General features: G+C 46.3%; 1 protein-coding gene across 3 annotated transcripts in view; it reads right to left on the bottom strand.

Annotated features, from left to right (window-relative positions):
- The window catches only part of C9h2orf92 (similar to human chromosome 2 open reading frame 92), a 41,182-nt gene extending 28,696 nt beyond the window's left edge, over positions 1-12,486 (bottom strand). For 2 of the 3 annotated variants that reach the window (XM_008767046.3, XM_063268116.1), the window contains exons 1-4: positions 11,486-12,486; positions 7,484-7,546; positions 3,776-3,862; positions 1,802-1,885 (exon numbers count right to left, since the gene is read on the bottom strand). In XM_008767046.3, coding sequence (XP_008765268.1) covers positions 1,802-1,885; positions 3,776-3,862; positions 7,484-7,546; positions 11,486-11,570 — 319 coding nt within the window. In that variant the 5' untranslated portion in view covers positions 11,571-12,486. Of the gene's footprint in view, positions 1-1,801; positions 1,886-3,775; positions 3,863-7,483; positions 7,547-11,485 lie in introns of those variants that run through there. The other variant, XM_063268115.1, reaches the window with a different exon arrangement.
- Positions 12,487-15,307: the final 2,821 nt, after the last annotated feature.

Genomic DNA, 15,307 nt, shown 5'->3' with positions numbered 1-15,307 from the left:
CTGAAATTGAGCCCAGGTCCTAGAAGAGCGTCCACTGCTCTCCATCGCTGAGCCCTGTCTTTGGCTCAATAAGCTTCTTCTTGCAACAGATGGTAATGAACACAGTGACCTACAGCTGGGCAGTGAGAGACCTTTAAGCACTCCGCTCTAAATGTGGTGTCTTTATCAAACCCACTCTCCCCAAAGCTTAGGGAGCTGTGTAGAAGAGGAGAAACGATTATTACAGGTGGGTAGGGGGGATAGAAGACTCCAAGACACAGCGTGGTGTTCTTATGAACTCAGAGAGTCTGTGACTGCACACATGTACAGACATGTACAAGTTCAAATCAGACAAAATCCCAGCACAGAGAAATTGTTGTAAAATCCTATCCCTGACCAAGAAGCTATTTGCAACTGATAGCTGCTCAGAGGAGGAGGGGATCCGTTTTCTTCAATGGAGTGACGTTGGGTATATCATTCATACCACAGAGCAGGCCCCAGGCTCAAGAGTAGTTGGCCAATATGAAATAGACACCGTGTGTGTGTGTGTGTGTGTGTGTGTGTGTGTGTGTGTGTGTGTGTGTGTGTGTGTTAGTTTGGGTTTTTTTTTTTAAGAGAAAAAAAGAGCATGAAGTTGGGTGGATAGAAAGTTGGGATCTAGAAATAATTAGGAAAGGGGAGAGAATATGATTAAAATATATTGTATGAAAAAATTTTAAAAATAAAAAACACCCACATGATAATGCTCTGTTAATATATCTAGTTTATATAAATGGTAAAGATTAAATAGGTTTGAATAATGGAAGTGAGATTTTATTTTATATGTCAAACTTTAGGCCCTTCAGAGAAAATACAAAGATTAAAAATAAGAGCTTCTAAAACAGAAAAGAAAAAAAGACAGCTCTTGTCAGCTCTTGTGATGTTTTGGCAAAAGAACAGGTTCCTGGAGCTCTCCTACCTTGTCAAGTTACATCTGGACCTTCACCTTTCTCAAAAACTGAGTAAGAGTTTCAGAGAGAATGCTGAAGCAGCTCTGGAGGGCTGTCAGAAGTCCTAAAGCAAAGGTCTTCCCACATGCCCCAGGGTGTGACATTTAGGCAGGTCAGCCTGTTCCAGTCACCCAAGCTATTCTCACCTGCTCTGAGAAACAGAGTTCTTTCTCAATGTTTATATTCCACTTTCTGCTTATTTTCTTGGGACTCCAATAGTTAGAGGAACAGATTCTAGCCACAAGGCAACATGCTTAACTTCCCTTTGAAGGAGTAGAGCAAGTTACCTCAGAGACAGCCAGGGAGTTACCTCAGACAGCCACAGTGTTACCTCAGAGACAGCCACAGAGTTACCTCAGATACAGTCAAGGAGTTACCTCAGAGACAGCCAAAGTGTTACCTCAGAGACAGCCAAAGTGTTACCTCAGAGACAGCCAAAGTGTTACCTCAGAGACAGCCAGTGTTACCTCAGAGACAGCCAAAGTGTTACCTCAGAGACAGCCAAGGAGTTACCTCAGAGACAGCCAAGGAGTTACCTCAGAGACAGCCAGTGTTACCTCAGAGACAGCCAGTGTTACCTCAGAGACAGCCAAAATGTTACCTCATAAACAGCCAAGGAGTTACCTCAGAGACAGCCAAAGTGTTACCTCAGAGACAGCCAAAGTGTTACCTCAGAGACAGCCAAAGTGTTACCTCAGAGACAGCCAAAATGTTACCTCATAAACAGCCAAGGAGTTTCCTCAGAGACAGCCAAGGAGTTACTTCAGAGACCAAGACAAGCAGGAGACTTCTTCAAATACAACCTAAAACTTTCACAGAAGGAGGTAACTTACCAAATATCTTATCCAAGTAGTCATCTTGCTGATATGAACTTGATGCCAACACAGAATCGCTGACCCCATTATGGTGGAGATAGGCTATGGGAAAACAAACACCAGCTGTGGTTAAAACTTTCCTCAAATCTACACCTCGTCTCTCTAAGGCCCCACTCCTCTGCAAGGTACTTCCATAGGAACAGCACAACTGGTGTCTTAGTCTCTCAGTGCTGTGAAAAAATTACTCTGGCGAAAACAACTTTAGGGAGAAAGAGTTTATGTTGGCTCATGCTTCCAAAAGGATGCAGTCTATTATGGTGTAAAAGACACAGAGGTGGGAGCAGGATGTTGGCTGGTGACATCACATCCATGCTCACCAAGCAATGAGAGATGCACGAATGCATGCTTTGTACACTGCATTCAGTTTCCCCACCTCATACAGCCCAGCATCCCCAACCCAGAAAATGGTCCCACCCACATCAATTGCCAAAATTAAGATAATCCCTCACGGGGCTGGGGATTTAGCTCAGTGGTAGAGCGCTTACCTAGGAAGCGCAAGGCCCTGGGTTCGGTCCCCAGCTCCGAAAAAAAGAACCAAAAAAAAAAAAAAAGATAATCCTTCACATGCATGCCCAGAGGCCCACGTAAAGTTGATTCTGCAAAGTGGAGAAGTAACCATCACTGTGACCCCGTGCTCTCTTCATCTATGAAGTATCTGCAAGTGTCTAAAGTTTGAGCACACAAGGTGGTTTGGCAGGGCAGGGCACTTCTGGTCAAGTTTGATGAGTTCAATCCCTGGGACCCACACGGTGGGAGGAGAGGACCAACTCCTGACTTCCACGCGCACACCACAGCAAATGCATGCACCCACACACAGAACAAACAGATGTGTGTGAAAACACAGAGCCTGAAGTTCCAGCACTCAGCCTGGCAGAGGCTATCTCCCACCGTTTCTTTGCAGACAACAGGCACGAGCCACTGACTGATGTGTGCGCACACACCGGCTATAACCCAAGAAAACTGGTAGAAGGGCCTGGGTGGCAGATGCCAAAAGATGCCAAGCAGGGCTGCTTTAAGCCAATAAAAAAAATCAAAATGACAAAGGAACAGTTCTCCATTAATGAGCCAGTAAGGGAGTCATTAGGACCGAATACATCTAATGCTTAAGCACTTTGCTGAAAGCATGTCCTATTGTGTCAACTAAGGGGACAGGTATAACTGGCCTGGAGCAAGCTGGAAAGATTATGCGACGGAAATATTCACGCGTGTGCCTTTATTGAGTGGCCTGTGAAAGGCATCGGCAGGATCGTTCGATACAAACCTGCTTTACTTTCTAGTGCAATCTCAACACGGCACATATTTCTGCTATATTTTGCTAAGTAATAACCCGCTCTCAATATTTCTTAATGGAGACGGCCTTCTCTGCTATTCGCATGATTTAGGGCTCACGGGCACCCTAAGTCAAATTATGTTGCTTTGGTCTGTGCATGCGGCCAGATGTTTTCTCTTAGCATAAGCACTTGAGTTCGGGTGTTAATGGAGAAATCAGCTGTGTGGCCCTGAGTAAATAGTTTTATCATGGCTGAGGCAGGAGGGGGTGATGAGGAGGTGAGAAGACTGTGCACCCCAAGACTAGCAACTCCTGGGCAATAAACTATGAAGGGTGGGTGAGAAGAAGGTTCTAACACTATACCAAGCTTGTTACCAGGAACAGTGATCCCACCCTCTGAACATCTGTAGGGACAGAAGCTGCCTGACCCTGAGGAGGATCCCCCTCCCCAAATAAAACAGGCACAGCCATACTTTAATCACACGCTCCATAGATGATGAAGGTTACGATAAGGGTTCCCCATCCTCTTTCTCCACATCTCAGTTTGGAAACGCCCCCACCGATAGCTGGTTTCCAGGCCGCCCAAGTCACAGGACAAGCACACCCACTACCACACAGCCCGTTAGAACGCGTGCGCTTTGAGCCCCTCAACATATACTTGCTTTCATTCACGTCTCTCCCCGTGATCAGTCTGCCAGCCGTGCTTGTACCATCTAAAGTGCTGGGAAACACCTGCAGCACGATCTCATCTGAGGAGAAGCAAGCGACATCGTTAGCACCGGATGTAAGAGCGGCGTGCCTTGTTCTGCACCTACCTAGCGTGTGCACGGATGTGTGAATGAATGAGAAGTCAAACTCAGTGGAGGCAGGATGCTCTGCTCTAAGATGCCATCCTAACTACAGAATCGTGATTGCTCCAGATATCCTGGCCAGAGAACACCCACCACCTACGAAGCACAGGGGGCAGGAACATCTCAGTTTCTCAACCTATGGGTCTCGATTCCCTGAGTCTATTCCCAAGCTGCCCCACACATAAGCAAAGCCTCTTTCTTATGTCTACAAGACTCACATCTTTCCTTCACTTGAGACGTTGTCGCCTCTCCCAGTGTTAGGTCAAGGGCCTGCTCCTTTAAGATAATGGTTACTCTAAGCGGCCAAAGCCCACAGCCTGAAGAAACAGGTCACCTGTTTCCAATCTCCTCAAACTTCATCCTCTTCAGCTCTGCCCTGGGACCAAGAGTTAAGTTGTGTATCACATGCTGTGTATGGTTTTTATAGCAACTAATGAATGGTTCTACCCAAGACCTGCCTCCTCCATGCTCCTGAGGTGTAGGTTAGAGCAGACTAAATCACACACACACACATTCACTCACTCACTCACACATGCGCGCGTGCGCGCACACACACACACACACACACACACACACACACACACACACACATACGTGAAGTGATGTGAAAAGCAGATTCCTTTATGGAAAGAATTTCTCTGAAGACTCTCCTCTGGGCCTCCCCCCACCCTATCATGATGACTATCTCTCATTTTAAGCTATCCCTCTGCAGTGCTTTAAGTGAGCAATGCCTCCCATGGGCTTGTGTGTTTGAACATCTGGTTCTCAGTTAGTGATGCTCTTTGGGGCAGATTATAAGACTGTTAGGAAGTACATCCTTGCTAGAGGAAGTTTATCACTGGGAACAGATTCTGAGGATTTATAACCTCACCCCACTTTCTATTCAATCCTGTGTGTGAGTATGTGTGCCTGTATGTGTGTGTGTGTGTGTGTGCAAGTGTGGGCTTGTATGCATGTGAGTGCCTGTGTGCCTGCGCATGTGTGTGCACATGTGTGTGTTGGTGTGTGGGTTTTTGTGTGTGCAAATGTGTGCATGTGTGTGCTTATGTGACTGTGTGTGCATGAGAATGCACGTGTGGTGTATGTGTGCGTGCATGCAAATGTGTGTGTCCCTCCTTCCTGTTTGTGAACACAAATGTGGTCAGCCAGCTTCCTATTCTACTGCTATGCCCTTCTGCCATTAGTAACTCTATCCCTCAGGACCCAAAAGCCCAAAGGAGCCCCTTTCATCCCTAAGTAGGTCCTGTGTTTTATCACAGCAACTAAAAAGGAACTAACACACACTCTTACTAAACCCTGGAGGTTTTAATGGTGACACCTCTACTCCTAAGGCCCAGTTATGCTGGATTTAATGTGCTGTACTGTTCCTTTCTAACACTCTCCTGAATCCGGGCCCTCTCGTGGTCTGGCGGCCCTTTCCCCTAATGAACCTCATCCCTGAATGCAGTTACATGCCAACCCTTTTCATGAACCAACAACCTACGCTGTTATCCTTTCCCCTTATTTGACACTGTGAAGCTCGGTGTGATTTAGGGGCCAATAGGTACAAAAATCAAACCCCAGTGAGGACATGATCTCAGCAAACAGCTTCACCTCTTGGATTTTGGTGCCCTCACTGGTAGGATGGGGAAGCTTTTAACTGAGGGGACTTTTGTGCAAACTGTGTGTAACAGGGTCCGTAAGGCACTGAGCGTAGGATGAGCGTGAACACTGTGCCCAGGGCCAAACGCCTCACTGCCAACCCTTCTAATAGCAAGTACAGAGCGGCTTGGGAACGTGTCAGCATTCTGCTCTGTGAACTATGGGGGTCAGGATGAAAGAGAGGGGTGTACCACGCAAGAGTCAAAGGACAGGAACATGGGCTCTCTGTCACAGGGTCTATGCTTTTCCATCCCAAGCTGCCTGCATCTAGTCCCTGGTTGAAGCCTCAAAGGGTGCAAACATCTACATCCTCAAAGAAAACTTCCTATCCCATCCTCCCTGGTAGATAAATCGAGGCCACACAACACACAGAGGTCCTCAAAAGACAACTGAGACCCAGAGACCCTGAGCAGAAGAGTGCTGCTTCTCTGGACAGAAAACTTTATTAATTTTGTATATTTTATATATTTTATAATTGTATATATTTTGGAGACACGGGGTCTCACTATATACTCTTAGTTGGTCTTTGTAGACCAGACTGGCCCAGAACACACAATCAGCCTCCCTCTGCTTCCTAAGAACAGGTTTTAAAGATGTGAGCCACCATGCCCAGCTTGAATAAAAAATTTAAATGTTTGGGCTGGAGAGATGGCTCCATGGTTAAGAGCACTGTCTGCTCTTCCAGAAGTCCCTAGTTCAATTCCCAGCAACCACATGGTGGCTGTAATGGGATCCAAGGCCCTCTTCTGGTGTGTCTGAAAACAGCTACAGTGTACTCACATACATAAAATAATTTTTTTTAAAAATTAAATTTTTAAAATTTAAAACAATGAGCTTGCGCTTCCCTATCTGGAAAGCAGGGCGTCTGGATGCAATGTCTGGAGCTTCAGCAGCCATTCTGCATAGAGACACAACTATCAGCGGAGGACCAGATGATCTCAAAGCAGCTGGCTTTAAAGTGAGATGCCCTAACGGAGGAGACCACTCTCTGTATCACATTAGCAGACATACAACATGTCTATAAGGAACAGCAAAGCCAGGGTTGGGTTAAGGAGAGAGGGAAAAACCTGGCGTCCATGCAGGCAGGACTCCAGCCCAAGGCTGTGCAGACCTCAGCATGTGCATGAAGTGGGTCCTGCCAGGAAGGGTTGCCCACAGGAAGCAGGAAGAGCCTCCACTGTGCGTGTCTGTCGTCCAGTGCTTCCTCTGCAGACCACTGTGTGTCAGAACTGTCCCTCTGCCTCTGCTCCCCTGACCTGTAGAGGACCAGCCCGTTCTGAGCCCGGAGTCTCCCAGATGGGTCTGGTGATGCACACTTCCAATCCCAGCAACCGGAAGGCAGAGGCAGGTGGGTCTCTGAGTGGGAGGTCAACCATGGCTACACACAGGGAGACCCTGCCTCAACGCAAAAAACAACAAACACATAAACTTTACAGGACTGGGGCTGCAGCTCAATGGTAGGCTCTGGATTTGACCTGTAGCTCTATATAAACGCCCCTCCACTGAATCGAATACCGAGGATATGGAGAAGTGTCTTTTAATGTCCCCCTGTGTGGGTCCCAGCTCAGCCTGGGGCCTCATGCTGTCTACTAAACTGAAAGCATCCAGGCAGGAGTGGTACGGTAGGCTGAGGTGGGTCATGGCTTCAGTGATCTTCCGGATGGCAGTCTGACCCCACCACGTGCACCCATTTTGAGAAGCAGAGATCTTACCAAGGTTTGGTTTATCGCCCCATTTGATTAATTTTGGGGTACCCGGATACTTAGAGGAACTGATTCTTAGCCACAAGGCAGAATACTCCCCTTCCCTCCTACCCAAACCACTTGGAAGAGGCGACTTCTTCAAATCCAGCCTCAGGTTTCACAGGCAACTACTTACCAAATAGTTTAGCCATATCTTCTTCAAGATGCTTTGAACTTGAGGAAAACTCGTTCTCCACACCTGCAGGAGAAACAAGATCCTCTGTGATTCCATCACGGTGCACACCTGTGATCCTAGTATTTTCGGGGTAAGTGGGGGCAGGACCAGGAGTTCTTGGCCAACCTTGCCTCTAGAGCAAGCTCAAGGCCAGCTTGGACTTCACAGCCCTGGGTCAAAAATCCAGACATAAATGACTTCTTCTCTATGTCACCTCTACATGCAGGATACATTCTAAGACCCCAGTGGACGCCTGAGCCTGTGCACAGTACCAAGGCCCATGTGTGCTTTCTCTCATATATTCAGGGACTATCTTTGCCATGGTACTGTTCTTTATGCTTGGTGGCCATAACTTTTGCTGTCTGGGGTATAATATTAAACAGGCACTAATTATGTTTGCTACTGTGGGACCTTTGGGGGTCCTGATTGTGGCTTAATAATAAAGACACAGAGACGTCTGTATACTATAGAGCTATTGACCTGTTTGCTTGGAGCAGTCTCTTAGCCCGTCTAACTTGAACTGATTTCTCCAAAGTTGCCTGTCTCCACATGACTCTCTCTCTCCCGCCCCCCTGTTCATTTCGAGTTTCCCTTCTCTCCTCCTCTGTCTGTTCCCGCCTGGTCATTCTGTCTATCCTCCTGCCCCAGTTTCAGCCACCAGCTTTTTTTTTTTTTTTCTTTTTTTCGGAGCTGGGGACCGAATCCAGGGCCTTGCACTTGCTAGGCAAGCACTCTACCACTGAGCTAAATCCCCAACCCCCAGCCACCAGCTTTTATTATACAAAAAGTCACACTCCTTACTCATCCAGTTGGCTTTGGGGGCTACAGGACCTCCCCCATGGCAGCTTGCCTTTCTGTATAGGGGCAGGTGAGGGAGCCAACATTTACATATCCTGCTAGCTTTATACCACCCTGCAACAACACTCTTTCATAGCCAGTAAATACAACATTTGTGGGCCAGTCCAACAATTTGCTTTCTCCAATTGCATGAATAGAAAATTCCCTCTGGAGCAGAGACTGCCAGTTAGTAGTAAAGCCCGTCTGTCCGTCCGTGTTCAAGGTCTGAGTTCAGTCCATCCCAACTGTACATCTTATCAAACGCAACATTCTTCTCATAGTCAAGAACATTTGTCTTGCCACTTAAAAAGGCGTGCTTCATTTCTTTTCTCTGCCCTGTTTAAATGGACTGCATCACTACCCGGAATTTGGGCCTTTATTAATAGAGCAAGCAGGCTTAAAAGATGGCTCAAGTGGGCGTTGGCAATTCCTCTGGGCTCCGCCCAACAGCTACCTAGCAACAGCTTGTATCTCTGCCTGCAGCTGTAAGCCAACCTGTCACATTAGAACTACTACTTCAAATAAAATAAAAGAAAAGAAAAGAAAAGAAAAGAAAAGAAAAGAACTACTCCTTCTCCTCCCCCCACCCTACCCTTCCCTCCTCTCTCCTTCTCTCCCTCTCCCCCTCTCTCCCTCTCTCTCCCCCACTCCCTCCCTCCCCCTTCCTGTCTCTCTCTCCCTCCACCCCCTCCTTCTCTCTCTCTCCCCCCCACCCCCCCATCTCCCTCTCCCTCCACATGTGTCTGGCCAGCCTCTTCCTCTCTCTCCTTTGGTCCTTCTCTGTACCCCATTCTCTGCCTCTACCTCTTTTCCAGCTCCCCTTCCCACCAATAAACCTTCTTCATAGTAGGTCTGTCACATGGCTTGCTGTTCAGGGGGACACTTTCAAGGGACACTAAGCACTATCGTGGGTAAAGAAACAACTTGCCTTCAAGCCTGATGGCCTGGGTTTGATCCCTGGGACCCACAGGAAAGAACTGACCTCCCTTCAGTTGCCCTCTGACCTCCACACATGCACTCAGCAAATAATAAATAAATAGGGGGTGGGGGGAGGTAGGAGACCAGGGACTGAACACAAGCCCTGTGACACCATAGCATCTGCAACATGGTGCCTTAGATGGCTTTGGGACAAAGGGAAGGCAGCCAACACAGTGTGGATACACTGGACAAAGCAATGGCTCCCATTGAAGGCAGGGTGGAGCAAGAGGTCCCCCAATTTCATCAAGGTTACAGAGAGCAGTGTACAAATTTAAAACGGATCTTCTATCCATGGAACCGTAAAGAAGGCAAATAAATTTAGTGCCTGTTTGGAATTATATCCCAGACAGCAGAAGTTATGGCCATCATGAGTGATAAGTAACAGTTAACCAGGAGAGATAGCATATATGCATATGAGAGAAAACACAGGGGGCTTTGGTACTGTGCACAGGCTTGCGTGGCCACTGGGTCTTGGAATGCATCCAGCACAGTGGGGGTGATACATAGAGATGGACACTGTACTTGAGACACAAAAATAATAGACAATACAGAAAGTTGTCACTGCTGTTGGTTGCCCAGCAGTGATGGTAAGATCTTATTACTGAAGATATCGCATGTTCTGGTAGCAAGACAGAGAAATCAAGAATCAAGCTCAGCTAAACCGGAAGCGCCCCCACTGCCTATGATGCTCAAAGTGTTAGAAGGCGCCATTTAGGCTGCTGGGGAGAAATTGTCACTGTCTTTATCTTATGTGTCCGAATGTTTTGATGGCATGCATGTAAGTCTGCTGTGTGCATGTGTCAGAACTGAATTATTGGATGGATTATTGTGAGTTGCCACGTGGGTACTGGAAATCAAACCTGGGGTTCATGCACAAGCAACAAGTCCTCTTAACCAAGGAGCCATCTCTCCAGGTCCCGTCACTAAGTCTTACTAAGATGTGGTTTCTATACACCACACTATCAACTAGCCAGGCAAAATATACCCACTGGTACAACGGTGGCAAGTCTGTTATAGGAGGGAACCAACCAGCTTCTAATTGGACCTGAGGCCCACTTTAAGAGAGAATTCATGTCTGGTACCTTAAGCCTATGGTTGGGAGATCATAGACTCTGGTACAGAAGCTACTGCCCTGCTCAACAGTCAGGACATACCCGTCAAGTAACTGTGTCCATAGACTAGCACTGCCGGCTGCTTCCGTCAGACCTCTTGTATCGAGCAGCGGTAGCTACAGAAACTCACAGCTGATCCAAGAGACAAGAGTGAGTGAGGTTGGAATCCCCAGATATACATGGGACATCTAGACCATACTTTCCAGGCTGCAGGGGACATTGCGGAAGGGAGACAGGAATGTAAGAGGAGGAGGAAGACGTGGTGTGCGTGGAATACTGACTCCCAAGTATGACACAGCCATCACACACGTGTACACACAGTAGCCGTGATTATCTGCACAAAACCTCCCCTTTATGCCAGCTGACTCCCTGTCTCTTGATCTCCCCACTCCCTGTAGATTTACACACGTTAATGATTCGGGGTGGGAGTAGATATTCTTCAGTGGTGTAGCCACTAACAGGGCACGCTTCTACAGACAACTCCCCCATCCTGCTAGAAGCAGAGCAATGCAACTCACTGGGCTACTTTTAAAAGAGATGAAATTACAAGTGGGACTAACTTGGGTGAGGAAGGGGACCCGGGGAGAGAGTGAGATGGGAACAAGAGGTGACAGGTGAATTTAAACACATTACACACAAGTATGAAAATGTCATAACCTGTTGTATATAATTAGTGTAAACTCTTTGTGGCTCTGGCTGTCCTGAAGCTCACTATGTAGACCAGGCTGGACTTGAACTCACAGAGATCTGACTGTCTCTGCCTCCCGCCCGAGGGCTGGGATTGAGAGGTTTGTGGATAGCTGTTCTTCCTGTTGATCTTTCTACTTGTGAGATGTTTGAAAATATTTTTTTAATGAAGGATTGATGCCTCTAAATATGGACTGTCTTATGAAGCACTAGAATTTGAGGGAGCATCACAGGTAGGCAAGCTTAGGTAAAGGAAATAGGACAGGAGGAGGGCCCACCAGCCAGCCTGGTTGAGGCTCCCTGGGAGTCTTCCATCCCCGTTGCCACGACAATAGACTTGTGACGATACCTTCAGTCACAGGGATAGACAGGGGCTCTGCACCCCAACGGCTGCCCAGGAAGACAACGAAGGAGAAGAACACAACGTCACTCATTTTTGCCACAACCAGCAGGCCATCAGGGAGGAGCCGTTCTCCTGGATTTCTCGAGGACACAACAGCCCTGGGTTCCAGGGTGCTGTGGAACTTTGTGAGGTCACACTGGGAAAGGGGCAAGTCTGTAGTCAGGGACCGAGAGAGAGACTAGTGACCCTCAAACAGTCTCTCCGTTCACTGTCTCAGCTCTTTGAGGTCTGTCTGGTCAATCTTGCATGCCCTGCAACCTAAAGAAGGGAATGTATCAACAGGACTCTTAGGATACACAGAACAAGACTCAACTGTGGCCACTTAAGCCAACTGAGCAGCTAGAGCCACCAGGAATACTGTATTGGTCAACCTAGCACATTAACAGGAGGGGATGTACCTCGGTGGTCAAGGGCTTGCTTGGTATGTATGAGGCTCTGAGGTAGAGCCTCAGCACCAAGAAAACAAAAAGGGATCACATTCGTGAAGTGTACTCTCTATGGGTTGGGTCTGGAAGGGCCGGATATTAAAGATCTGGTCACCAGCCTGTGGTATCATTGGAGATGACAGACCCTTGAGGAGGCGGGACCTAGCTGGAAGATCACCAGAGACAGGCTCTGACAGGGATGTGGTGATCTGAATAAGAATGGCCTCAATTGGGTCATATATGTGAATGCTTAGTCATCAGGGAGTGGCACTGCTTGAAAAGGACAGAGGAGGTGTGGCCTCGTTGGAGGAAGTGTATCACTGGGGGTGGGGCTTTGAGGTTTCAAAAGCCCAAGCTGGGTCCAGTCTCTCTGCTCTTCCTGCTGCCTACAGATCCATATGTGGAACAGCCAGCTACTTCTCCAGCACCATGTCTACCTGTGTGACACCATGCTTCTCACCATGATGATAATGGACTAAACCTCTGACACTGTAAGCCAGCTTCGATTAAATGCTTTTTAAAAGTAAGAATTGCCATGGTCATGGTGTCTCTTCACACCAATAGAAGAGTAAACAAACAAGGGGACACTGGGACCCTGCCCCATCGTGCCTCTTGGCCATCGTAAGGGAGGATGCTCTACCAAGCACTCCTGTTTCACCATGATGCTTTGCCTCCCTGGGTTCACGTACTGAAACTGCCAAAACAAAGAGTCAAAGTAAACCAGAGTAGACCAGGCTGGCCTCGAACTCAGAGACCTGACTGTCTCTGCCTCTTTCTAGTGCTGGAACTGAAGGCATGCGCCACAACGGCCTAGCTGAAAATCATCTCTAATAGAAGCAGTGTTTACAGTAATGGAGTAATCTTGGTCTATCTGAGGAATAATTACAGAATAATAGTTTGTGTTTAAACTAGAAACTAGACTGTCTCTACAAGCAATTAATGGTCAGAGAGAGAGAGAGAGAGAGAGAGAGAGAGAGAGAGAGAGAGAGAGAGACTGATTGACTGACTGATTGACTCAGTCTTCTCCAGGTCAAGCTCCTGATAGGTTATTCAGTCCCAAGAGGTCAGTCCTGAGTACATATGAGCAACATTAAATTATCTCAGAAGACTGTACTTAAATACACACATACATCATTATAGTTAAAGAATAATAGGCTATGAGCTTCACAAGTGGGAGGAAAATGACAGGATTTGAGGAAAAAGAAGGAAGGAGATTGATATAAATACAGTACTCATATGAAATTCTCAAAAAATAAAATTAAAAATTTTTAAAAAGAAAAATACTTTTAAAAAATTCTATTTCTGGGGTTGGGGATTTAGCTCAGCGGTAGAGCGCTTGCCTAGCAAGTGCAAGGCCCTGGGTTTGGTCCCCAGCTCTGAAAAAAAGAAAAAAAGGGGGGGGGGGCTGGAGAGATGGCTCAGTGGTTAAGAGCACCCAACTGCTCTTCCAGAGGTCCTGAGTTCAATTCCCAGCAACCACATGGTGGCTCACAACCATCTGTAAAGAGATCCGATGCCCTCTTCTGGTGTATCTGAAGACAGCTACAGTGTACTTATATATTACTTATTTTAAATATTATGCATGTTAAATGATTTTAATAGGATATACATACTAATGAAACAATACATTCCCTTACAGCATATAAAGTAAATTTTAAATGTGTATGTATCTGGGTGAGTGAATGCCATGTATGTGTGGATGCCCCCTTGGAGACCAGAAGATGTGGATCCCTGAAATTGAAGTTACATACAAGTTGTTGTAAGGGCCCCACCTGGGTATAGCAAGTGTTCCTAATATCTGAGCCAAATCTCCAACCTTCATATGAAGTATTTTGGGATTTTTTGAGAGTTTTTTTTGTTAAAGATTTATTATATATATCCCATTACAGATGGTTGTGAGCCACCATGTGGTTGGTGAGATTTGAACTCAGGACCTCTAAAGAGCAGTCAATGTTCTTAACCACAGAGCTACCTTGCCATCTCTCCAGCCCTGAGATAGGAGGGTTTTTTGTTTGTTTGTTTGTTTGTTTGTTTGTTTGTTGCTCTAATTGGCTGTGTGAACCTGGGAGGATAGAGCCTAAAAAAGGAGGGAGACTAAAGTCTCATGCAATAGCCAGCATTCTTTAGAGCATCAGACAATTTATACTCTGTGAGTTAAGAGTCATGAGAGTAGGGGTTGGGGATTTAGCTCAGTGGTAGAGCACTTGCCTAGCAAGCACAAGGCCCTGGGTTCGGTCCCCAGCTCCAAAAAAAAAAAAAAAGAAAAAGAAAAAAAAGAAAAAAGAAGAAGAAAAAAAAAGTCATGAGAGTAAATTATCCAATCACACAGGAAAGCAACATGTAGCGAACAAATCACACATAACAAAAAAACAAACATGTTTTTCCATAAAGACATAAAAAATAATAGTCATTTGTAATGAACAATCTGAAGTTAACTCACTCCTATCTGATATACCTGGGAGGGGTAAAAAGCATACTCCAAAAACAAGTCTGTGTTTTTGAAGGAACTGAGACTCTTGCCTCATTTTCTTGGAGTTTTCTGACAAACATTCAGAATTTCTCTTGAAAGACTCCATCTTTGGACCTTGTTTGTCCATGTAGCACAGGCTATCCCGGATCTTACTCTATAGACCGGGCTGGCTTCAATCTCAGAGATCTGCCTGCCTCTGCCTCCCCAGTGCTGTTATCAAAGATGTGGCTAGGATGCCCAGCTGACTGATTCTTGGTGTAACATATGTTGTTTCATTGTTTCTGTTGAAGGCCAGCATCAGGCTGTCTTACATTTTGAATACTTTCAGTAATTATTTAAAAATAATTCAATTATATATAGAAGGGGCTTTGGGTTTTGTTTTTTGTTTTGTTCTAGGGGAGTGGGGTTTTTTTTTGTTTGTTTGTTTGGTTGGTTGGTTTTTTTTTTTTTTTTCTTTTTGGGACAGGGTTTCTCTGTATAGCTTTGGCCGTCCTCTGCAGACTCACTCTGCCGACAAGGCTAGCTTTGAACTCACAGAGATCCACTCACCTCTGCCTTCCAAGTGCTGGGATTAAAGGCATGTATCACCACTGCCTGCCTTACATTGGAGATTTTTAAATTAAAATTGTTATGTAAATCTGGGGCATGCATATGTAGAGTGTATTTTGTGTGTGTGTTCATGTGTAGAGGCAAATTTGTGAATATCATTAGTATGGGAACCCAAAGTTCATCAACTCTTTGTCTTCTTTGAACATTTTCTGATTTACTTATAGAGACAAGGTCTTTTCCTGAGCCCAGAGCTGGCAGACTCTGACTAATCTTGATAGCTAGCTTGCCTTGGGGAACCCCACTCTGGCTCCTGACTTTATGTTG

Source organism: Rattus norvegicus, chromosome 9 (genome assembly GCF_036323735.1).
Source record: "Rattus norvegicus strain BN/NHsdMcwi chromosome 9, GRCr8, whole genome shotgun sequence".
In the NCBI taxonomy this organism is placed as follows: domain Eukaryota; kingdom Metazoa; phylum Chordata; class Mammalia; order Rodentia; family Muridae; genus Rattus; species Rattus norvegicus.
Note: the sequence above shows the minus strand (reverse complement) of the source record. Positions and strands in the feature narration are given on the sequence as shown.